Consider the following 25,781-nt stretch of genomic DNA (forward strand, 5'->3'; position numbering starts at 1 on the left):
AGATCGAGCTGCTGCATTCGATACTTCAGCTGGACTCTTTGAAGGTTCTACCTCGCTTCTTAGGGAGGCTACAGGGCTTTGAGTGTCCCTCGTTATGAGCTTCTATTTCCATGTGCTGTTTAGTGTCTTGGAATTGTACCGAGAGCAATAAGTTAGGCTTTATGCATCGCTACTTATATCTCCGAGAAGATAAACGTGAGTCACTGAGGAGGGAAGTGGTTTCAGAAATGTGTTCCTCGCTGCAAGTTCATGGTCGAAGTTTATAGTGACTACTTGTAGAAAACGCTGTGTAGGTTTGTAAAGCACAGTGTCACATTTTTTAGAATCGGTCCTGTATTTACTACACTACAAATCTATTGCTTTTATTAATCATTGACCAGTTGCGACACTCCAGCAAACAGGGAGTGCACATTAAAGAGAAAATTAACCCAGCTTGATCCACCCCCAAGAATAGCTACGGGGTCTTGAACCACTCTTCTCGAATTACCCCCACTGATTCCCTGCCCAATATACCTCGAACTTCATTCAGAAACTTCCACCTATATATCCCAAGGCCCAAACGACGTAGAAAGTATCGACGACGAAGGAATGTGGCCAAGAATGCTTTCTCGTCGTTCGCCTGGGGTTATCGCCGAGGTGAAGGCTCCCAGGCGTTACGTGTTCACGCTTGGGCTGCTCGAGCGGAACGGAAGCGTGGATCGCGAGCAGAGATTTCCACGGGCGAGGGAAAACCAGCGTGGGCACTCGAGAGGAAGATCGCGAAGGGACGAGCAAAGACTGTTGTCCTGGCTGGCGTTTCGTCGCAGATACTCGGTCGATTTAGAGTACAGCCTCGTCGCGAGCTTTAACTGATTCCAACCAGTCGCAAGCGGCACGGTAATTGTCGCAAATTGACCAGCGGGACCCCAAACGCTCGCGGCGGATAAGCAAGCGAGGAAATCACGCGCGAGAATCTCGACGACGCGGGCTCACGAAAGGGAATCCGCTCTGAAACTCCGCCACGCGCATGCGAGCAAATAAATGTTATTTCACCGATAACGGGGCGATAAAGCTGTGGCGCGACTCTTGCGATTCTTCCACGCTTTTTATGCTCCCCGTCACGCTGTCGAGCGTTGCCGCTCTGCCCCAACGCGGAATTAGAAAAAATCGCGCGATTTTATAGCTCGTACGCTTCGTTTTGGGCTCAGCAGAGTGACTAATGAAGCTTGCGCTGTTATCTTTGCTTATGGTTTAAATATTTAAATATTTAAATTTTCAAATATTTAAATTTTCAAATTTTCAAATATTCAAATATTCAAATATTCAAATATTCAAATTTTCAAATATTTAAATTTTCAAATTTTCAAATATTCAAATATTCAAATATTAAAATTTTCAAATATTTAAATTTTCAAATTTTCAAAGTTTGATACTTTTAAATATTAAATATGAAATATATTGAATTATTTAAGGCGTCCAAGTTACTTCCTTGATTTTAATTCCTAGAATCTCTCCAATTTCAGAGAAGTTTACCTATCACCAAGAATTTCTGCCTACACATTTTTACTACAGCCTTTTTTTCTTACACCAAACAATTGAGGACAATACTAAACAGCATAGATATGCGGACTTTGAAATACACAGATTGATAACTTATCGAAAAAAAAAGGAAAACATATGCGTCCGAAAATAAATAGTTCTACATCGTTTTTGCTACTTTAAAATTATAATACACAAATGTATTCGTCGGTTCACTGTCCAAACCGATTTGTAACTACAGTATGTACTAACTTCTAGGAGCTTACTTCTTCCTTTGCTTCTCTGTGTCCTACAAACCTTTCTGCAAAGCTTGCATACACGTGGCCTCTATATACTTTGGGTATTTTATGCAAATCCTGCATTCGGTTCGGGATTCGTACGAAATAGTCAACGCGAGTATATTCAGGGTCGAGGTTATTTTTAGGACTTTCGACCCGTGGCTCATCTCGAAGCGTTTGCTAGCGAAATGAAGAATGGAAAACACGAATCGCACGATGCTAGTAAAAGCTCAGGCTTTGAACAGTACGTAATTGTTGCATAATCTCGGCACCCTCAAACAACACATGCGCTTCTCCGTACAAATTGCATAGCGAATGCATTACTGCAAAATACAAAACTTTCTATTTTCTGCTGGATCTCTATTCGACTCTATTTTGATTCTGTCCCATCGCAGATGCGGGTTACAAGAAATACGTGTGTTTTCCTTATATCTTTGTGACTAGAATTAAGTAGACTGACTATGAAATTAAGTAAACAGTCTACGAGCAGCAAGCCTTAAATTAAAATATTGCAGATATTGGAGATATTCTATATTGCATGGAAGGTCAGCGTCCTCTGTCAATTGTTACCAACGAATTTCGTCTATTTTAAGGTCTTGTTAAGTGTCCATCAGAAGTACTGTAACACTTCTTAAGGAGTATTGCTCCGAGCTAATGAATGCGCCATACATGCGTCTATTTATCTATTCATCTAATGGACCCGTGCCAGCTTCACGTCACCTTTCCCTACAAAATTATTAACGACCGTGTCAACTGCTCAAACGCTTTCAATTGGTTATCTTCGACGCTGCTCTAGATCTACGCTTCAAGTACCATCGTTTGACGTCTGACTTAGTTTCTTCTCAAGGAGCGATAAGGACCCCATGAAACATTATGTTATGCTCTATCAGAAACATCACGAGGGTGCTCTAATATTCCCAAATGTTCACAGAATGCAATATTTCCTCGGTAAAAGCTCGCGACTCGTATAACAAGAGATATAATACTTTATAGTTATGAATTCATGATTTAATGACAAGTTTAGAGTAAAGAATAACTGATATTCAGATTAGCAAGAATAAATAAGTGATTGAAGTTTAAATTTATAAATTTTTAAAGACTCATTATGTATTTGCTTTCCATAAGTTAAGTCTGAGTGACTTCTGCCTTAGTGTGATAAGGGTTAATAGAGATTCTATTATAGCTCCTTCTTTCCCTTTTCTTCCAAACTGACACACTAAGAACTGACCCTGAGGAACTAAAGAGATACTGAAAGCCAAGACTATATCCTTCTGAAATCAATTCACAATAACTTCTTTCCCCTACCAAACCTAAGACCAACAGCAACCCTCTAAACCGAAGAAATATTAAAAAACGACTTCTACCCAGAGACAGTACCCTGAAGAATATTATCGAGAAGCCCTGAAAGGGTGCGACATGTCAGCAGCTCGTCGAGGTACATGAAATTCTAAGACAGAGGAAACGCGCTCGCAGCATTGACGCTCGCCAGAGCGGGACAGAGGAGCTGCAGGAGACAAAGACAGCCGGAGATTGGGTTGAGTTAGGTGCAAGTTAAATATGCGGCCGGTATTGTTAAAAATAGAGTGACGGCCGAGCGGCGGCAGTAGCAGCAGCTTGTGCAATCGAGCACGTGGGGAGCGGTCCCCTCTCGAGCATGTTCGTGCCATCAACCGCGTCCCCCTGTCGTGGGACCGCCTCCTATCCGTCAACTATCGCTCCCCCCGCGGCAAAATTTTCCGCCTACGCGACGATTCCTCCCTCTCGCGTCGCAGCCCCCTCGGTGAACCAGAGAGATCTGGCCAACGATTTTGGCACGAAGCGTCCTCGCGAGCCGCGCTCCCCTTCGCGGCCTTTGCCTCGTTCGCGGCCCGCGAGCTGCTGCAGAGAGAAAAAAGGGCTCGCGTGGACCGTTACGTGTGTCGCCTGGTTGGCAACGATCTCTCCTTCGCGCCTCTAAACACAAACAAGATCGGGACCTCGTGGGGCGAGGGGGAACGTTGATTAGTTGATCGAGTAGAACGCGGGAGATTTGAATGTGCGAGGTTCGAGAGGAAGTGAGACGAACCTCCGTGTGCTAAGGGAAAATAATGCACGGAGGAGTCGTCAGTTGGTTCGTGAATTGGCGAGGGGAAGGTTCGTGATTTGAAGTGGAGGGGGGTTTTGAGATTGTAAGGAGTGGGGAGAGGGTTTGGAGGAGGGTGTGACAGGAATCTTAGGGGTGTAAAAGTAGTCCCCAAAAAGGAAAAGAAATAGCTAGGAAAATAATGTGACAACTCCATAATTTTTTAGTTTTCTTAGGGTTAGTCATCACCTTTTTAAAATTTCAAATATTCAAATATTCAAATTTCAAATATTTAAATATTCAAATTTTCAAATATTCAAATATTCAAATTTCAAATATTCAAATTTCAAATATTCAAATTTTCAAATATTCATATATTCAAATATTCCAAGTATTAAACTTTCAACTTTTCAAATCCAGTCTAAAAAATTTAAAGTGTCTCGAGCTACTACCACAAGTCTCGAAGAAGAAATGAGAGGATTCCATTCACACTTTGAACCTCTAATTGAAAACCAATAGTATTCAGATAACTGGAGAACCGGGTTTCCAGAGCAAACCAGCTTCGTCTGAAAAATATTCGTACTCCTTTCATTCTACTGACAATGAGACATAATTATTTTTACGGCTCAGTGATAAGTCAGCTTTATCAGCGCATAGAATAATCTGGAAATCACCACTTTGAATACCATCGAGCTAAGGCATATTGTTATCAGGCCGCGGGTCAATGTATCGAAACGTTTAAACCTCTCTACGCGATACCATCACCGAGAAATATGACATTAGCGAGACTGGCTTAACTCATGCTTTGACACGCCTTGGATTCGCAACCGAATTAAAGAAGATAGGGAATTATCTGCACAATAAGCACGTGAGCGATAGTGTTGGAAGTTATGATAATGATTGACACAAGTGTGAGATAGAAAATCTTCCTTGGTGACATGAAAAGAAGAACATTGAGATTTAATGAGGCTCATTTTACACGAGGGGAAATAAAATTAATGTGAAAAGAGTCTAACCTTTCTGTGAAAGTTGGAATTTATCCGAGATATAAGATAACACAGTGTAAAAACTCACGTGAATCATCGGTTATCAGTATGACCAAATTATCACACTTTAGTGGAGTATTACGAAGAACAAACTAATATCCTCGAGTAGTATAAAATAGTAAAGCAAGTGAAAGTAGTCTTTTATAGCTTATAAAGACTAGTGGAGTTTCTTCCGAGGTCAATGCATTATTAATTCACTGATAACTGTTGCATTGAAATTAAAATGAAATCCATTAAGGCTCATTCCTGTCTCATCAGCTGCAACAGTGGAATAAAATACAAAATACTTTGAAGAAATAAAAAGAACAACCTCGACTCTATCACGAGTAAATACAACATATAGTATTCACACAGTGTCTAAACAAAATTTAGCGTCATTGAAACTGAAGGCCACCACTATACAATTACAGTACTATGTACCAAGAAAATTCTATTTCCCAAAGAATTCACTCCTCGCCAGAGGACCTATCTCTCCACTCACAGACTCCAAAACCAGGTCCCAAACTTCCATTAACATTCCCTTACACTTAAAACCAAACTCATCCTCGATTCGAACCTCATCAACCCGAAACCTATCCCATCCCGAGACACAAGACTCGCGTCCACCGACGCTGAAAGCCAGAAAGCATCAAAACCCTAAGCATCCACGAATGTCTGCAGCACTCGCCACTCCATATTCCCCAACCGAAAGGAAAAAGAGTGCAGAAAGAAACCGTCCCTGTTTCACGCGGCTGCTCCGCTTGAACGTCGAGCGTCGTTATGTAACGAACGAGAGCGAGGATGAGCGCGGCGTTATGAGGGCTACCCTCGCCCCGAGGAGAGGCACAATTGATCGATCGCGCGATCCAGCGTGGATCGAGCGCGTCATCCGACGGATGTTCCCGCGACGGTCAGAAAAATCCATCGGCGAGCGCAACTACGCGCAACTGCACACTATCACTTCCACGAGCTGGCTATCAGCTAGAGACCGGTTCTCAGTCGCGAACCATCGCGAGAAATTCGATAGTCCGCCGAAGCTGGAAAACCTACACGATGCTCCTGTGTACAGCGTTTCCCTTCGTTCGTGGTACGAGGATGCAATGGATCTCTGTGATCTCTGTGATCTCTGATCTTCGAGCTGAAGTATTTGCAACACTTGTAAACACGTTTAGCTTGATTAGAATTTGCGAGTTACACGAGCCGAGGGGAAGGTGGTATGCGATTCTCTGAGGTCCAGGGATCTATGGACGGTGAGTTCACTGGGTTCACTGGGTTCAGTGGAATCGGAAGCGAAGAATCGACGGTCCAGACACTAAACCAGACGATGACGTATCGAGGATCCAGCGAGAACAGCGGCACGCGCGATCTTTCGACGTACCTTCCGGCAAAAGGCCGAGGTGCGCGATTGGCACTGGCACTGGCACTGGCACTGCCACCAAACGTTGCACGAGCACTGGCAACGCTCGCTGCACTCGCTGCACTCGCTGCATTCGCTGTAACAGCCGAGCGTGTGCGTCGCGCGCGACCCACCGAGAGCGCTCGTCATTCAGCCATTCGATTTGCAAATCGCGATCTCACGTGCTCGCTGTCGGATAGGTCGACGAGGCATCCTCGCGTCATCGCTGCGAACAAGCTCGCGTGGATTCGACGCGCTGTCAGTCGCTTTTCGAGACGAACTGGGAACATTTGTCTCGGATGACACGGTTGTTTGCACTTTCTTTGGGGACACTAGAAGCACGTGTACTTTGAAAGTGACATAACTCGAGGAATGAGACTTTTCAATTAGAAGCAACAAGCAGTTCTGTAAAATTCTGTCACTTATTTTTGTTCTGAAAATTTTACTAAGGAAAGTTAGAAATTTGAGACTTGATACAAAACATTCCAGAAATTATTAACTAAAAATTGATTAGAGTTAAGTAGTGAGTAAATAATTTTTTTATAACTTTCACCTTCTGAGGCAATTTTTTAAAATTCTGTAAGTATAATTTTTTCAAGAAAAAAAGAGACCTAGACTATCGATGAAACTAATGAAGAGATGAATACAAAATTCTCCAAACCAATTTATTTTCATCAAGGATTTCCTAAATACCAAAAATTTGAAAAAAGTTCGACTCAGAGTAGCCTTGAGTTTTTCGACGAACAGGAAGCACGAGTTGACTTACCGATCATGAACTTACCCAGATTACGCAAGTCATTTGAATACTCATTAATAGCTCGAGTCCCCAGTGACGAAAAAATCTCGAGAGTGGAACAGTTCGCGTGCGAATGGACTCGAGAGAGACGCAACTGATTACTTAATATTTAACAATAGATTAATCCTCCACGCTCACCTCAACTGAACAACAACGCTCGAGAGCTCGGTTTCGTGGGTGTCACGTGTTCGCGACCATTGACGCGCATTGAGTTTCAGCTTAATGAATAATGTTCGCGCGACGTCGCCGCGACCACATTTTGACGCGGAACTGCGCCGTAATCAGCTTCTTCGAGGGAGTGCCCTGTCAAAAAAGAAACTCGACGAGGGCCAGTGAAATTTTTGAAAGAAATCCAATGCAGCCATAGGAATCGATGAAAATGAATTAATGATTCTCCGTACTCGATTTCGTACAAGGAAAACTGATTTAACCAGATTTTCCACGGAGGAAAATGGTTAAATTATTATTTAGTTTCTTTGGAACCTGAAGCTGAGATATACCTGAATGGAATTTTTCACCTTAATGATCGTGATATTTTATCAGCCTTCCTCGCTCGTGCACAATTTCGCGATTTCAATCTCTTATCACGCTCGAGCTTGAAAAATTAATGATATATCTACCATTCAGGGGAAATGAATACTGAGTACTCGACTTTATAAGGAGCTCGTCGAAGAATTGTTAGAAGATCGACGATACGTAGGGACATATACGATACACTACGTTTCGCATAAGAAATACTGAATATTTATGAATCTCACGCAGTTAAATATTAAATTAAAACTACGCTCGCAAGGATGTTACACTGTAATTCCAACACTTCTTAAACCACTCTCCCTTCTCAATCATACTTCAAGCAATTTTAACACTGCTCAACAGAGATCTGAGTAACAGTAATTACCTTTCACGAGTTTCGAAGCACAAGGAGCAATAAAAAAACCAGTTCCACTATTTGCAATCTCGCTACCAAGGACTACCAACAGCCACTCTGCAGGATCTTCTCAGCTTTTCGAGAAAGTCTCCAAAAAAAAAATCACCACCACGTGCACCGTCCGAGTCCACTTTGCGTCTCTCTTCAAAGTTCGACGAACCTAGCTCCGTGGTCGCGTTTTATTCCAAGAACTTCGAGGACACCACCCCCGCCTCCTCCAATCGTACCCACCCCTCCTGACTATTTTATCAAACAGGCTGGCGGTGACAATGGACTCACTACTTTCAACAAACACCGCGAAACGAATCAACGAGCCAGCAAGCCAGCTCGAACAGTCGTTTAGGCCTTCGAGGAGCCCCGATCGCTGATGAATGCGCGAGGAACGATAAGGAACTGGTCGCCAACCGCGAGACGACGCTTCGAGCGGCCGCGACACACTGAGACAGTGCCGCGGCCACCGCGGATTATCTGCGAAACGTAGATAAAACTTACGAAATCAAGCGTAACGAGGGAGAAGGAGCAAGCATCAAAGACGGGGTTCGATAGCTGGCTGAGCGAGCTTGTTATTCAATCGCGCGACGGGAACGAAGTCGAGATGAAGCGGGAAGAAGTGGACCCCAGCTGACGCAGAAATTCGAGGCGTGGGGAAGAATAGACAAGGAGAATTGACGTCTGCAAATGTACCAAGTGACCTGAGCGAATTCTCTGACGTTTAAGTACCTTGGTTTAATACTCATAGGTTTATGCCCCGCATATGAGTCAGGGGAATTTCAATATTTTTATGAGATTTTTGTTCAATTTATGAGAAGTAGGTATGTTGATATTGTTGGTGTTGGTATATTGTCCTCACATTTTCATTTGAGTTTGCTTGAAAAAAGAAGTAAAGGAAGGTAATTGAAGTTTAGAGGAACTGTAAGATTTAGAAATTCTGTTTAGATCAATGTTTCGCGGCTGAGAGAAAATTGTGAAATTTGCATGGGCAATACTATAGATAGCGAGAGTGGAGTGAATAGGAGACAAACAAACAAGATGTGGGAGGAGAGGAGCAGGCGAGAGCGTTATCTTCCGGCTGGTCGAAACGAAAATACCCTGCCTGCTCCCCTGCTCACGAGTTTTCGCGGGCCTCTGCTTCAGTTCGATGGCCTGTTCTCGTGAAATGCTCCATGATCCACAATTTCAGTCCCTGAAGTCTCAAAAATGCACCAAATGCAGCAAAACTTCAGCTATCTTAAAGAATCGAGATCCCTTGGTTATTTAATCGTTGCTGCGAATCAGTAGTTAACTTTGATCTTATATATTCTGCTCTCGACTTTACGACAATCGATCCTGTACCATTTTTCCCTCAAAGTCCCCTAGATAGCAAACGCAATTTTTCCCAGAAAACGATTGCAGCGGACGGCGTTTCTACGAGATCAAACTAATCCTTGGGAAGAGAGATCAAGATAAAGACGGTGTCCCCTTTTATGACTGCTGCTGACGATATCGAGGAGAACTAAGTCCCTCTAGCCATGGAAAGCTGGAAAGCTTGCACTTTTACTTCGGTATATGATGCTTTCCGTTTTTTCATCTGTCGTAGTTCGAGTGTGATAATCCTATTGGAGTGAGTATTAGGTGTGTAAAGTAGGATTAAAGGTAGTCTGACACTATAAACTCGCTTCAAAATAGGGAGTTCTTGAATATTCAGATTACCAAGCTTTCGAACTTTCTAATACTCTATACACCTTCTGAGTATCTTCTGAAATGAATTATCCAATCGATGAACAAATAGCTATCTGTTCCTGAATTTTTCCTCGAGTTGACGTCTCAGGTTCCACTTGGAAACCGCGTTGCAAAGATCTTCAGAAAAATCATTCTAGCAGATGTCTGCTCGAGAGACGGAGCTCAGATACGCTGTCGCGAATCTTCATAAGCGATCACAATTTTGGTTCTGCAGGAAGGCTAAGATGGTCCGTAATTTCTTGGTGGTTAATGTTTGCCTGTGTCTCTTTGGGATGGCACTAAAAGCGTAGCTGTCACGAGACGCTCTTACGCCGCGGGCTATTAGCCTGTTTCGCGACCTGGTGAGGTTTGTAGGAAAAAAACTTTATAGTGGCGAAACGAAGCGACGAGGAGTCGAGCACTGGTGGATCGTATATCGTGGCCATCGTTGAGAGGAATTTAAAAATACACGCGAGTTCGAGTGTGGAACGACAAAATATTCATTGGGGACATCGAACCGAGAACTGATGGTCTACTGTTGGTGCGAATACTTGAGATCCTTGGATCTACTTGGACTTTTGGGTCTCCTTGGACCTTTGGATCTCCTTGGACCTCCATCGATCCTCTTGGACCTTTGAATCAGCTTTGAACCTTCTCGAATCCCTAGCTTTTCCTGGATCCTTGGATCCCTCAATGATCCGCAATCAATTTACAATCAATCTAGCGATCATCCACGAGGGGAACACGATCTCGTCACGCGATACGGTCTTATTTACCTCGAGATCGATCACTCGATATCGAGACGATTATAGTCTTCTGATAGCGACACAATGAATCCAACCATTTCTTAAATAACACAATGCTCCATATTGAATGTGATGCCCGCAGTAATCGTCCAATTTCGTGGGTGTTCTAAACGTTCCGAGAATTGAAGCAACAATGAGCGAGGAGAGGCAAATAAGTAGGTCTTATTTATCTCTGACGAAGGGTCGAGCATGTTTTCGTTCTGCGATAAAGAGAACGCTCGATCGCTGGATGTGGTAAATCGATTCTGCCAATTGAGCTATTAGACTTATTTCGAACGTACCGCTCTTTGGCACACCGCTAGAAGATGTACTGCAAACGGCGATGACGTACAGAAGCAACACAGTGGCTGACCATTGGCTACTATGTCCAAGTTTTTCTTTCTGGCAACGATACTTATAACAATGGCGAGTATGTATTCTTCTTGCGCGAGAATCATGTTTGCTTCTTAGTGTTAGCCAAGCAGGGGTCGCCAATGTTGGCTACACAGAATGGAGAGAACATCAGCTGTTATTATAATTGTATTTATTATGAAATAGGAACTCTAGTGTCAGTAGAATCGACTGCAGGGTTCGAGTACACTGAAACGTCAATGGGAGAAGCAAGTACCATTGTGGATTGGATCTGCAGAAATGTTTCTAATAAATCAGCTATTGATATCCATAGACAACTTACAGAACAGATGGAGTCTTTTACAAAATTAGAATCGGGCTTGAAGAGTGGCAGTGCATCCCGAAATTCCAGGTTAAAAATATTAGAGAAACGATGCCTATTGCGTAATCCATTGGAAAGCGAACGATAACATAAATCGAGTTAGGCCTTAAGTGTATCGCTATCTCGTTCGCCAGACTGCTTTATTGCACCGTCAAGGCTTCCTCAGAGCTCTGAACGATTGCTCCCCACACACTTTAACTGGATCCCAGTTTCATGAACCTCTACCCCATGCAGAGACTCGGTTTCACTGCTGCCTATTAGAGAAGATTCAAGAAACGCAACTCGCTCGAAGAGGAAAGCGTGGATGTACTCTGAACGTCGACTTAATTCGATGGAATGCGCGTTCCTCGAGCAGTTGAACTTGCATGCTGATTCGATGAACAGTTCTTGACAGTGGTATGTCTACTTTCGGCCACATGGAGCTAAATTCGCCTCCCAAGGTACTCGTGTTTACATCCACTCGGCCACAAATAAAGATTAATTTCGATATAAGGCACCAGGACCAGCGTCATCAGTGAACCACCGTCGCCAGATTAAGTCACAATTTATATAAATATTAATAGCCCTTTGTGGACGCTATTATTAACGCCTTCGCGCGAACTGGCCTTGCCTCGTTACTCCGCGATTTGGCTGTTCTCCCTTCTCGCGACCCTTCCGCCTTCCTCTATCACGATCTTTGACATGGACTTCGAGACATCGTCCCAACCCACAGATATCTGCTTCAACAAACTACTACAAGTGTAGCAGCTACTCTGTGCAGGCCGATTACTATATCCATCCTTTTATTTTCACACAGAACAATAGCGCCATTAAACTGAAAATTAAAATACATTTTCAGCTAATAAAAACATAGTGCTACACCTTGTTACATGTAAAAATAAAAGAGGGATACAGTAATTGGCAGTCTCAGCCTACTCTGGGACTTCACCTCATTCGTTCTCAATGGCGAAAACAGAATTCAGAATTTCCCAGAAGATCTACCACCCTCAACACTTCTCCGCCCACAATCCCAAGCCCAGTCAATTTCCCAAGCACTGCCTAATGAAGCTTCCTCCAAGAGTTTGGAGGCGCATACAGTGTCAGCTGACTATCTCGTAATGAGTCTGATGCACGTGGCTCGTGCGACCGTCTTCAAGGCTCGGTGCTCGAAGGCTTCCGTAATTACCTTCGAACGAAAGAGGCACGGCCACGGATGCTCGGCGGCTAAGTAGTGGTACGCGCGCGCATAATTTCGCGGATGGCCGAGTGACGTCGAGGCTGCGCCTGGCGGCGAGGCAGGGATGCAGCGCGCGATGCACTCGCGAGAGCCCAGAGATGATGGCGAAACTTGAATCGGTAGCCGCGACCGACGATCGGACCTGCTCTCCTCCCACGCAGCTTTCGTCCTTTGCAGTTGCACCGCGCTCCCTAACTGTTGCATCCACACGCGTGCACGCTTCCTCTGGCGCTTGCAGGGGCACGCGCGTAATCAGTCAGCGGCCCGTTCCGCTTCGATTGGATACGTATCACGCGTCGGGCTTGATCTCGAGGATCTATGGATGATCGAGATGCTTCCTGCTGTGATTCGATATTCTTTGATGGTGGGGCAACACGCGTTGCGTGGGGATCACGAGATGCTGTTGTGAGATGTGAAGAAGTAGGTTGAGTAAGAATGCTCGGGGTTTGAATGTAGGGTGACTCGGTTTGGGTGAAGAGATCTGGGAGATCTTGTTGAGAATATTAGTTAATTAGAGGGAAGCAAAATTTGGAGTTTTTCGACTTTTAGATATCAATCTTGATGCGTTTCTGTACTTCTGGAAAGTCCAATGAGCAGAGAGAGATCTGCTATTTTGATTGAATATTGAAGAAATAAATATTGCTTTAATACCAAAAACGCTGAACAGACGCGAGGGAAGTTCTCCACTTTCCTTGGATTTTAGATCTCTTTAATCTTCATTTTAAAAAAAGTCACTGAGGAGTGTCTAGAAAATCACTCCCTGGAGAAAACCGCGCCTCCTCCTTCTTTATTCAATTTCCAACCTCTCAAAGGGGAACAGCCACTCCCAAGAGGATCCTCGCTTCAACCGAAGTCCCCTCCCATCGCGAGACGTAAATTTCCGAAGGCTATTGTCCAAGGAAGCAGCTCGTTATTCATACGACGTGTCCTGATACACGGATGATAAATCTTGGCTTTGATTCCGTCGCGACGGGTCACCGATACTCGTCGATTCACGTTATCGTCAGTACAGAGCACATGACCACTCGCTTCCCGTCGAGATAACACTGTTTATTCCTTCCTGGCGATCTACAGATCGCTTCGTTCAACAGGGAGACGTCGATACGGGTGGGTCGTGAATTTGTAACCGCGCAGGAAGTCGAGACAAAAGTTTCCAGAGGTAGCGAACCTTGACCTCACGGTTCACAAAAGGAACGAAAGGTCTACTGGAAGTTCTTGAGCGAAGAGAAGCAGAAAATTGTGCACTTCCTTTTTATACACTGTAGTCGTTACTCTCTAGATTTCTTAGGATTAGTCTACCTAATTTCCATATTCATAATCGATAAAAATGAATTATCAATGCGTAAATTAATTTCTAAGAGACGATTCCCTACCGATTTTCCCATTCCCCACATTTCCTATTATCCACGTATCTCATTCCCCAAATTACCTATTTTCCCATTCTATGAATTTGCTATTCCCCAGATTTACAATTTCCCACATTTTCTATTCTTTCTTCCATCACTTGAACTGGTTTACTAGTTTATAACGAATACCTACTACACATACCCAACAACTGCGTCTCCATTACTCTATCTCCTCACTCGCAATTTACCGCCTCGATCAGTCTCGCCCGATCGGATCTACCCAAAGCCCCATCCCATAATGAGCCACTCCTGCACAGTGGCTGAGGGCAATCCTTATGCAATCGAATCAGCTGAGTCAAGGTCGGTTCGCGAAAATCGAAGACAGGACGGAACACTGTACTGAAAACTCGCCGTGCATTGGAATTGCATGAGCTAGTCGCGCGGTTTGGTCGCTAAACTGGGTCGCCAGGGACGATCGTTGGTTGGATGAGACTGCGACGAGCCATCGAGCGAATGGGACTCCTATTCCTTTCAAACGAAACTACGATAGATACACTACTTTCGACTCTAAAATTCATCCTCAACTTCTCAGGCTACTATTTCAGCACAGTACCAGCCACCAACTTAACAATAGCTTCCTCGTACAAATAAAATCAACGACTCGGCGAATTTTAGTCAAAGAAGCCTAACTCTTCTCTTCGATCTCGTAAGAGTCGCGTGTTCACTGTCTGCCTATAGGGGATGGTGCTAGCAGAGGGATCGATAAGGTGGGAAAAGAAGGAAGACGGCGCGCGGCGATCGATCCCGTAGATCGACTCGCGAGGTCGTTTTCGTAATCGGGTCGAGATCAGAGCATCATGGCTGTCGTCGCGCGGCACCGCTGACGTTCGACGATTATTTTGAGAGCCGGCACGCGGTCGTCGCGTTTCTGACGTCCAAGAAATGCTCGCTGGCCAGGGGCTTCCCCTGCGAGCCGCAGCACCTCCCACCGAGGCCTTATCATCGCTGATAACCGATTATCGGGCCCAAGACTCGAGTCGTTGACCGAGATCTTCGACTTTCTGAGCTGGCCATGAAGACTACTTTCTTCGAAAATAGGACAGCGAGTCTTCTTCACTGGCTATACGATTCTAAAAAAATTTGGCCAAGAAATTGGGCCGATAGAGGTAGCTATTACCTTATGGAGTAACTATAGTGACTCCCTGTTATAAGGTAGATACCTCAATACTTGGACACTGGAGATATCAATGTCCCAGTAAGTGGAAAACCGAAAAATGCATATCCTCGCACTTAAACTGCATTTCAGTCACTGAATATACAATTTTTTAATTTTTTTTGTAAGAGTATTTTAGTATTTTATTAGAATTTCTCCTTGGCTACTGTAACATTTACCTTAGACTTCCAGAGTTTATACTAAGGAACACATTTATTAAATTATATGTGGTGTTTTCCTCCGAAACTAATTTCTTCTAATTTCAAGGTACAGTGAATAGAGCCCCAAGCCTATAACGAGGGATAGTAACCGTGCGTCATAAGGGACCAGTTGAATTACCAGCACTCGTTACGAAACACTTCGTGTACGAAACTAATTTCAGAGTTAGCCAACTGTCATTAACAGGATCTGCGCGTCTCTGTACGCTTCGCTGGGCTCGCGTCGCAGGTCCATATTCGCCCACGCGCTCAGGACGTGCTCGGATTCTGTATCGACGAGCGGCAGGAAGCCGCGCTTCCCGCAGGCTCTCGCGAGAAACTTGAACAACCTAGGACACCACAGTGTTCAAGAACCGCGACGACGCGAAGGAAGGACCCTGAACTATCGTGTTTCCACTAGACACTATGTACTCGCGCGTAAATGTATATTCTAGGGAGATTACTTCCGGTGACTTTTGTTGTATCAAGAATGCTGGATCCCCTCTAGATTCCTCGTTTCGCTAAAAGGAAATATATTGTTGGTAGTTGTTTCCACTTAGATGAAATTACTCTATTACTGGTGTAATGTAATTGGTCTCGAGTTCTTCGTTCTGAAGAGAGGAATGAGAAATCTTTGAATTTCCCCTTTAAAGAAGACCCCAGGCAGCAATGAAGATCTATTGCTCCTGGGGTCTTTCTTCTCAGCGGAGCACAGTAGGCATTCACAGAATTAATGAAAGTTAGAGAAACACTCGTTGCAAGCTTCAGAATTTTTTGAAAATATTTGAAGCAAGCGGGGACGAGTAAATGAGTATGAATTGAGTAACGAAAGAGTCTCAAGAGTAATATTCTTCAAGTATACATGTAGGCAGAAATGAGTTAACGAAGAATCTGATGGAAAGTGATCTCAGAAGAAAACCCTATATACTTTATAAACTCCTTACTCTGCACCTAGTCTTCAATTCACAGAAAACAAGCACTGTGTTATTGGAAGTAGATGAGTTTGAACTACTACAACACAAGATAAGAAACTTAGCTATCGAAAGAGTTCTTCAAATTTGAATCTCCTTATATTTCGAATAATCGAGGTTCTATAGTCCTTTCCAATCTTCTCCCAAAGTGTTTCCCCACAACACATCACCAGAATTCAACCCTGATACAAGATAACACAGTAACCATTACATAATATTCCCCGATTTCATATTCCTCGACACAATCAGGTCAGAAGTTCATCTGTTTCCAAAGATCCCTCCACAAGCAAACCAACACCCTTTCTGAACCACTTCGTATCCTCAAAGCAACGCACAGCGCTTCCTCCTCATTCAAACGACACGATTCTCAATGAATTCTCGCGCGGCGTAGCGGTCGGAGATCGATCGCGAGCTAATTTCCATACTTCTAATTTATTCACGGGTCACAGTGACGATCGCGAACCTCTGGAACGTCGTTTCCCGCCGCCAGCGACGGTGGCTTCACTTACTGACGAGCACCTGTCGTCGTAGGAGTGCGTATCGGTCGCGGTGCTTCGACGAATTGCGTTTCTGACGATTCCGCGAGGGTTGGCCCGCGCGAGACGGGGGGAGGATCGCGCGCAAACTCGGTCGCGCGGCCGACTTTCTCCCTTTCGGCGCTCTCACTTTCGTTCGGGGTCGCGGCTGCCCGCGGGACCGAGTATCGACGACCGCGAGGGAACAGGGAAACGCGGTTACGCGACAAAGGGGGAGCACGAGGTGCGCGCAAGCGCCCGCTGCCCTTCGACGAATGCTTTCACTCTCGGATACTTTCAGCGAGCCACCCGACCCACCCTTCGCGCTGCCCGCTCGTTATCTTTCCCTCTTAACGAGGGGATCCCGCACGAGGCTTGCCATTTGCGTTCGAGGGAGGACCGAGGAGGCGCGACCTTGATTGCAGATTCTGGATTCATGCTTATTGCTTCAACTCAAATTTCATTTTTGTAGAATAGCGAGGGTGAAATATTTTTCAAGTCATGAAGGAGCGACTTTAGAGACGAGAGTTGCCATTGAAGGCTTCGAAAGTTTGAGTCTTTTGTGATATGAGGTGTACCATCTCTGATTAGATAATAATGGTAATAGAAATAATAATATTTTTGTTATTAGTGTCAAGAGTGAAGTACAGGCTAATCTTAAATAAGCTGTACCTACATAACTGTGATAAGAGATGAGGGGGAAAAAGTATGTGAAAGTGTGAAGCCCTGTACAGCGATTTTCTGCATTTCGATTAATGGAATGAGCTGACTTTTTCACTAAACTGCACAGAATTGGAATATTCTAATGTGTTACTAGAAGTACAACTGTGTACATTATACAAGCAATTTTAATTTCATTTACTATTTGGAATGCAAATTCGACGCGAAACGATTGACAGATAGCTCACGATTATTATGCGAATTTTTATGCACATGCATATTTTAATAGAAACAGCTCAACAAATGTAACCTAAGTAAAAATCTAGTTCACTGTTCAAACCTACTATAATTTGTATCTTCATTTCAGGAAAAAAAATCCAGACCAGTAATAATTACTCAATCCTTTCCCTCAATCCCAGCCCCACCTCCAAGACCCAAAACTCAGCACGCAAGAAACGCATCCATCCACTTCATAATCACGATATCGTCCGTGGTCTGCCGCGTTACGCAACAAACTGGCGCGTTAAAAAAAGTTTCGGCCGTGTTGTGTAACGCCTGCAACCTTCTGCCCCCTATGCAAACGGCGCTCTAACTCTTCATCTCACTCCTCAGCGTCTCAATATCCCATTTACTCTGTTTTCAACTCTGAACTCCTTTCTGGAGACCCACCGCGGGCGCATCGATCTCCAATTTTCCGCGGCAGTAAAACCGAACCGTACAAATCCCCCAGAAGGTCGATGAGAACCGAGTCCCGAAGGAGGTGGAAGACTCAGCAGGAAAAGGCCTGAAGGAAGTCGAGGGAGCGTCGAGATCTATCCAACCGAAGTGGTTGGACCAGGAAAAGGGGCGGGGATGGGCGGGGAGGACGAACAAGGGTGTCAGGGACCCCTTTATGTGGGCCACGAGATTCCACACGCTCGACTGTCATCTTACTTTCGGAGGGTTCGAGCATTACGCGAGAATGTGTGGAGAAGCGCAAAGGGGATGGGCGAGTCTCGAGATTACTGTGGGGATGAAAGCGGAAGACGAACAAGCAGGCCCTTTATTTGTTTCCCGATGAAGGACCCGCTAGATATCTGCGCCTGTTTGCCAGCTGGTTAAAGATACTTTAATGGCTCTTCTGCTTTTTTCTTCTGCACTCTTTTGTGCAAAGTAGCGAGTAGTATTCTTTGTTTCATTGATCTGGGGTGGGTTGAGGAGCTCGATTGAAGGGGGTGAATGAATTTCAGAACAATGAGTGAAGGCTTTGAAATACAGAATATGTGAAGAGACATTGATTCATGAGTGAATTAATTGCACAGAAGATACTTTTTTTAAATGAGAACGTGACTCTTGGCCCATCTAATTTTGGTAGCTACAAGATTTGGAAATACTGATACTTTTTATGGATGGTATTAATTTTTATTAATGGAATTTTCCTGGACACCTTGATACAAAGAAAAAACGTGGAATCTAAACTTTTTCTAACAGACTATAATTGAAACCGATTCGCGAAATTGCCTCGAAATTCGTCATCAATCCGAGCCACGCCTCCGTTGCGCAATGATCACCGATGACTCCTAGCGGTATCTTACAGGAATTCGCTTTAACTCGCGCTAACGATAAAATCGCCTAACGTGGGAGTGAATTAATCCCGAGTCATCATTCCGCGATCCCAGCCACGTGCAGGATTTCTGACGCAAGCGCTCGCGATGCAACGATCACGTTGCATCAGGAGGACCTCACCCCCTCGAGGGTGAATATAGGGGTGCATCCCCTTCTGATTATCCGAGGAATTCGACTCGTAAACCTCGGGAGCCCGAAGAAATCGTCGGTAGTCTGGAGTATCTTCCGCAAACAGACAATAAAGAAGCAGAGGACGAAGAAAATGGGAGATCGACCGATAAAACTGGGCCATTCTACGTGCATGCTGAAGAAAAACAAAGGGAGCACTTACCTTGCGTGACTAGAGGCCGTTCGACCCGATAGAGGCACGTGGCACGATGGAACATTATCCTTAATGAGCGATGTTTGTTTCTGTTTCTCAAAGTGAACTGTACTCTAAGGATTCTCGCGAATGGCAAAACTGAGAGGTATTCGTGAATTTCTTGTGCAAACTCTATACGCGTGACTCGATGAAAAAAACAGCAAACCAGTAAACTGTGTGAATTGTCAAGATCTACCGTCGCGTATGCTTGTTTATCTTAGAGTATTTTTTGCTATAAATTTTCGAGGTCTAATCCGAGGGTGAATGAGTTATTCTGCAATCTATCTGACGCAACGATGCGAGCTATCACAAAACTGCAAACTCGTGGAGGAAGGGAGCACGGAGCAATTTAGCCGAAGGAATTACATGCGAGACGAAGATAAGCGAGGCGGAAGATACTCCATGGGCAAACCATGCAGAAGAATCTGAGAGAAGAAAGCTGGTCCTACCTTAAGACGTAGTTGACGCAGACGACGGAGAGCGGTTTTTGTTGTTTAGAGCAGTGGATAAGGGTTGCCTGTGTCACCACCCAAGCGTAACCACCTCGTTTCCCCAGGAATCTGTACGCCACCGTCTCGCACTGGCCCTTGCTGAACACTGAAACAACGCGAAAGTGAGATATCAGTGGTCCTGCAAACACTCGCGCTCTATGCGCGCCTTCCTGACTCTATATACTCGGCCCGTGTCCCATACTGCGCACGCAACGGGTTCTGGATGACGAAAGGTGCGCGTTGGAATTGGCAATCCTTTTTCCAGGGAATTTGTCACGTTTCAGTGAAAGCATATTTCCATTTAGAAGGAGGAGGGAACTGTGAAGTGGGAGCTAGTTTTATATTTTTTTTCCATTGCAGAATTCGATGTGATATGTGGATCAGCTTATCTATGTCCCTGCTTCGCCGAAAGTGCCTTTATCGCGGTTCAGGAGAACAGGATACACGTATCCTTCGCCCCTTCGGGTAAAACGACGAAAAGGAGATTAGGGAGGGGTGATCTTAAACTCTGATGCAAGAGGAAAAGATTGGCATCGAAAGGAGCATCCATAGTTTGGTATAGGACTATAAAAAAATCGGAGAGACGATCGAAAAAGGGATTTCAGAAGACAAAGTGCGATTTTTACCTTAACTGTGAGATATAAGAGGGAATTTTGTTTTCGCAAATGTAATTTTCCTCAATAAAACGAAAACGATACGGCAATCGCGGAAACAAAACCGTTTTATAGATCGTCAAAAATTTAATACACAATTACAGCAGCTACCAATTAAATCACAGACTCGTAAAAAGCTTTTGCTACTAAAATGCTGATAAAAGATTGCCGTCTTCGAAATCCTTGCCTTTATAGGGTCGTTCACCCAGCTTCACAAGATCTCTCCCTGCTTAACGCCCACAACTTGACTTCGTTTTTTCCCCTTGGAAACTACATCGATCGATGCGACGTCACGATTGTCTTCCGTATATTAAATGCATAACATTGTCCCCAAAAAGAGGTAAAAGGAGACAACTCATCCTGTTATCTACCAAACGCAATAGGAAATACCTCTACAAGGAACAAAATAGTTCCCCCCATAACCCTCGTTTCACTATATTAAAAATAAAATAAATGAACCTAGGAAACCCACACTCCAGAATTGAAGCTTTAAAAAAATTGATGGAGAGAAAAGGGAGTAATTGAAGTTCAGTTGAAGTTTTTTATCACAGTAAATGAAGGGTTAAGCACGCAGCACGCAGATAACGAGTGGGTCGGCAACGAGCCCGTTTATTCAAATGACCGTCAATTGGTGTCTACTCACGTGATTTGAAAGACTTGTCCAGAGCCAAATTATCGAGGGCGTGATAGAACTCGAAAACCGAATGACCCATCAGCTCCTCGCTGTTCCAGCCCAGATACTCGGCCAACCTGATGACGCAAAGGAAAGCTCGCGTTTAATCGTTGATAATTATTCAAACTATCCAGTGTAAAGCTTATCACTGCTACTCACTTTTCGTCGGCGTACGTGAACTTCATGCTGAGGCTGTGCTTCGAGAGGAAAGTGTGGCGTCCCAGGGGGATCTCTATATTGCTAGGATGCGGTATAGGACATCCAACGAGCACCAAGGAAGCCCCTGTATCTCGCTCGATTGCCTCATCCTCGCTCGTCTTCTCCTCCTCCTCGCTTTCCACTGAACTCGACACGGGATCCTTGATATACGTCAATCTGCCCGTGCAATGAATCACCTGAAGCAGAAAAAAAAGAGAAATCATTAGTCGATTAAACCAAGCAACACACCTCTGTGTTTCCTTCTGATAACTTGAGATTAGATGGCTTCTGGAGGGATCACCAACCTTATAGGAGGCGCTCTTCAAGTTGACCTTCCTTCCTTTGCTGGTCAGCGTGCACTTGAGCCTCAAGAAAAAGCTGCAAGCACGCTTATCGTTGTTCTCGACTGGCTTCGAGGATAGACAATCTCTTAATTCGTCGTGGTCGCAGGGATGGCTGTACTCGTAGACACTCTGGCCCATCATGTCCATCTAATAAGAAAATTCAGGGAGTTATGGAGAACCAATTATCTGGCATCACTGATAAATATTTTTTCGCACGGTAAACACACCTGAGAGACGCCGAGATAGTCGCTGACGTTCTCTGATAAGTAGATCATGTTCCCATCGCTCGAGAGTACCAGCATGAACCCATTCAGGGCTTTGGAAAATAAATCGTCCATTTCGGTGGACACTTCTGGCTTAGCCAGTGGTGCTGGCACTAAAACGATACAAGAATACCATTAACTTACTTTTTTCTATATTATTTATGATCTCTCGTGGAGAAATTGTGTTTGAAACTATTATATGAAACGTTATTGCCTGTTCCAAACTATTGAGATACAATTTTTTTGTAAATGGACCCAACTCAAATGCTAAGATATTGTGAGACTGTTTTATAAGATCAATATCAGAAAAGCAATCACTCTAATTTGATAGATATTGTTTGAGTTAGAAAAACTATCGTGCTTCTTAATTGAACTTCAAATCACAGTCGCGATAAGAGTCTTTAGACAAGTGATTACAGGTCTGAACTATCATTGGCAATGATTAGGAGCGATGAAGCTTAGCTTATGATGGAAAAAGAAAGTCTACTAACTGGATTCAACCACCGAGCGAACTTTAAGATAGGCGATGGCGAGCCTCATCACACTGGCCTTGTCCAGGTGAGCTGCCTGGTCTGGTGGGACCGGAAGTGCAGCAGCCAATTCCGTGAAGATATCAGTCTCCTTGCTGCGACGAAATCGCGCCGCGTCTCGAGACTTTTCTTTCCTCTTCTCATTGCTCCTGTAACAGAAACAAGAAATATGCCTTCACTTCTGAATTTCTACAACCTTGATCTAAAAACAGAAAACGAAAACATTAAACCACGTTAACGTCTTGAAACGCTTTCGAATAAAAAACACCTGCCTAGCTAATCGGTTCTCATTTCTCAGTGCTTACGTAACGTAAACATTGTTCAACCATAGAGTCGTGAGTCGTGACAGGCAAAACCTGTGACTTTGAAGAAACTGCAAAGTTGCCTCGAGCGTGGGAGCGCATGATCATCGATTTGCATTCTGTATCGACAGGGTACAGGTTGCGACATCGAGATCGCTGGTGAGATGGACATCGGAGTGGGACAGCGTAAATACCGAGTCCTAGGTGAGATTTATATCAAACTTGTCTCGTCACGTCTCGACTATCTCGAACGCCTCTTATCACCTTTTCTATATGGCCTTCGAACGTTGCTTCATTTTTTCTGCCGCCAAAGTGATCTTCAACTTGAGCATTCTCACCGAGCTCTGCTAGTCATGTTTGAGATGGTAGAATAATATTTATGAAACGTATTTTATAAACAAAAGAAACAGAGTAACTCGTTTCTCCATTGGACTCCGGAAATTAAAACAAATAAAAGTTCAAATTTAAGAATATGTAAATGTAGACATTTAAAAATTTGAAAGTTTAAAAGTTTGAAAATTTGAAAATTTGAAAATTTGAAAATTTGAAAGTTTGAAAGTTTGAAAATTTGAAAATTTGAAAATTTGAAAATTTGAAAGTTTGAAAATTTGAAAAGAAGAGATGATCAACCCTAAAGAAACCAAAAAATTAAGGGGTTGCTGCTATGAGCAGACCTCTGTAATAGGTGTCGATAGCCGAGGGAAGAATGCAATGTATTTTAATCGTAATCAATACCGTCTTCCTTGCATCAAGTATTGTCAAAGGAATTTTTTTCCTTCGCGTCAAGTTGACTTAATTAGAAGTCATTGTCTCCATCTCCATAAATAAGAAAAATCAAAATTTCAAATCGGAAGCCCTAAGGCAATTTCTGAAGACGCGATCGTTGATGAAAGATGATCGACTTGCAGCAGGAAATTCACAAAAAGAACTTGCTACTTAAATATTCAAACTGTCGGTCCCGTAAATAAAATTCTCAGCGTAGAAAGTTGCCTCTCGTCCCTCTTTGTGTGCTGTTTCAATATTTAGTTACCGTGACAGACTCAAACAGAATTAGAAGAAGCAGTATCGAAGAAAGTTACCTCGTGCGTACAAATATTCGCAGAGTCGTAAAAATTAATATTCTTGGTAGAAACGTGTTCCGGACGTTTCGAGATCCACGACTGTTCTTATATCGAGTTACCGAATAATGACGTATTCTTGGACCGTTAGACTTCTTGGATAACGGTAAAACTTTTATCCAGAATTAAAGGAACCTACAACATTTGAGTTCCTTAAATTTATTAGAACCGTTATTTATTACCCCTTCATTCTCAAACCTGTTCAAATTCGTCTAATCAAATAGAAAGCTCTTTCAAAAGAAAAAATGGAGAAGGGGAGAAGTTGAGACTCGAATGACCATCCTTGCTCCCTCTGTTCGCCATCCCTTCAATGCCACGCGTGCACACGTGCGACAAATGTACATACAGGGTGTTCCAGACTTGTATGCAAAAGCAGCGAAGACGTAACTCCCTTAATCTATCTAATCTTTTCTTAGATACACATCTGTTTTAGGTCACAACGAAATGGTTCTTAGAAGGATTACCATTAATCTGTGATTTTAGAACAAATAGGAAACTTCATTACGCATCCCTTACATTTTTAGCAAACGAACCGAGACTGTGAGTATATTTAGCTCGAGCAGAGACACGATCTGTGATGCGCAAAATATGAAATGTGATAGTGGTTTTTTAAGTTTCATTCCCCAGCGCTATAGTGATCTTATTTAAAATTCATTCAGATCAATCGATGCTAGAAGTGCGACACAATATTTTCAAGAAATGCTAGAAATATTAAGTTATCCCATAAATAGTGCAAATGTTACTTTCAGGAAATAGTGGTAGAATATAATATTCGACAGAGCAGTGACTAAAAATGACAGTACGCATTAATTTCTTTACGAATAAAACGATTTTACGAAGCATCATTTATGGGATAATCTAACAGCAACGAGCTCACAGCAAGCAACAATTTCACAAAAAAATCCATAAGTTTTACAAAGAAAAGATTTTCATCGACATACACAAGTATAATACAACCCCTGAACCACTCTGTACAATCCTCCAGCAGTAACAAAACCCATCATAAGCGCCCCACACGTTCAACTTCAAAGGCCCCACGCAGCGGAGGGTTCGAACTTCGAACTTCGCCCCTCGCTCTCGGCGCCATCTGCACTTACAAATAGTCCTCGAGAAGCTGCTCGTCCTCGTAATACCCCTGCCACCAGTACTCCCTCCCGAGGTCCTCGTACTTGCAGGGGGGCAGGACATTCTGCCCATACGTGGTATCATAAACGGGGCAGCGATCACTCGCAGGACACTGGAGCCAGCGTTCCTCGGTGCAATGAACAAACGGCTGAGGACAATCGTCACAGAACTGTCCATCTTGCCAGCCATCGCACCCCGACTGAACAGGCCCACAAGACCCACCACTAGCAAACTCAGGCAACTGTTTAATCTGGTTCCCTATGTATTGATTGTACTTCACTTTAGCTCGGCGAAACTGGGGGAAGTTGCCCACTCTGTTGTAAGCTCGAGGGAAGCTGTTCCCTTGCGATTTTTCTGGGTCAAAGTAGAGGGCCAGATCCTCCACGTCTACTGGACCCAGCTGGCAGTTCCTCGAGGTAGTGGGACCCGTGTTCTGAGCGCAGTCGCGGAACTGGCTACAGAAGGAGGGCAACTGGTTCACGTCAGGGGTGGTCTCGAGGAGGGCTTGGTCGTAGGGGGCTACATTGAGTGTTACAGATTGATCAAATAGAGGCTTCCCTTGGTCGAAGGATCTTCCTATATTCACCGATTCGTTATCATGACACTGAGAAGCGAATCTACAGGATGGTAAGCTGGACCGATCGTAGTAGCAGTCGGTGTACCTCGACTGACCGAGCATCCAATCGGAGCAACGACCCTGCTCGTTATCTGGCAGCCTCTCGATCGGCTGCACACGTGGCACGGTCATCGTTTCAGCGTTTTATCCTCCTACGGTCCCAGC

The 25,781-nt window shown here is 44.0% G+C and overlaps 1 protein-coding gene across 1 annotated transcript in view; it reads right to left on the bottom strand.

Moving 5' to 3' along the window:
• Nucleotides 1–25,781, bottom strand: part of Sima (HIF-1 transcription factor component sima) — a 38,332-nt gene that overhangs the window by 6,596 nt on the left and 5,955 nt on the right. The window contains exons 2-7 of the mRNA XM_076379445.1: nucleotides 22,417–22,604; nucleotides 21,890–22,038; nucleotides 21,624–21,809; nucleotides 21,280–21,515; nucleotides 21,091–21,197; nucleotides 19,753–19,900 (exon numbers count right to left, since the gene is read on the bottom strand). Of these exons, the coding sequence (XP_076235560.1) occupies nucleotides 19,753–19,900; nucleotides 21,091–21,197; nucleotides 21,280–21,515; nucleotides 21,624–21,809; nucleotides 21,890–22,038; nucleotides 22,417–22,604 (1,014 nt within the window). The remainder of the gene's footprint in view (nucleotides 1–19,752; nucleotides 19,901–21,090; nucleotides 21,198–21,279; nucleotides 21,516–21,623; nucleotides 21,810–21,889; nucleotides 22,039–22,416; nucleotides 22,605–25,781) is intronic.

Source organism: Calliopsis andreniformis, chromosome 5 (assembly GCF_051401765.1).
Source record: "Calliopsis andreniformis isolate RMS-2024a chromosome 5, iyCalAndr_principal, whole genome shotgun sequence".
Lineage (NCBI taxonomy): Eukaryota > Metazoa > Arthropoda > Insecta > Hymenoptera > Andrenidae > Calliopsis > Calliopsis andreniformis.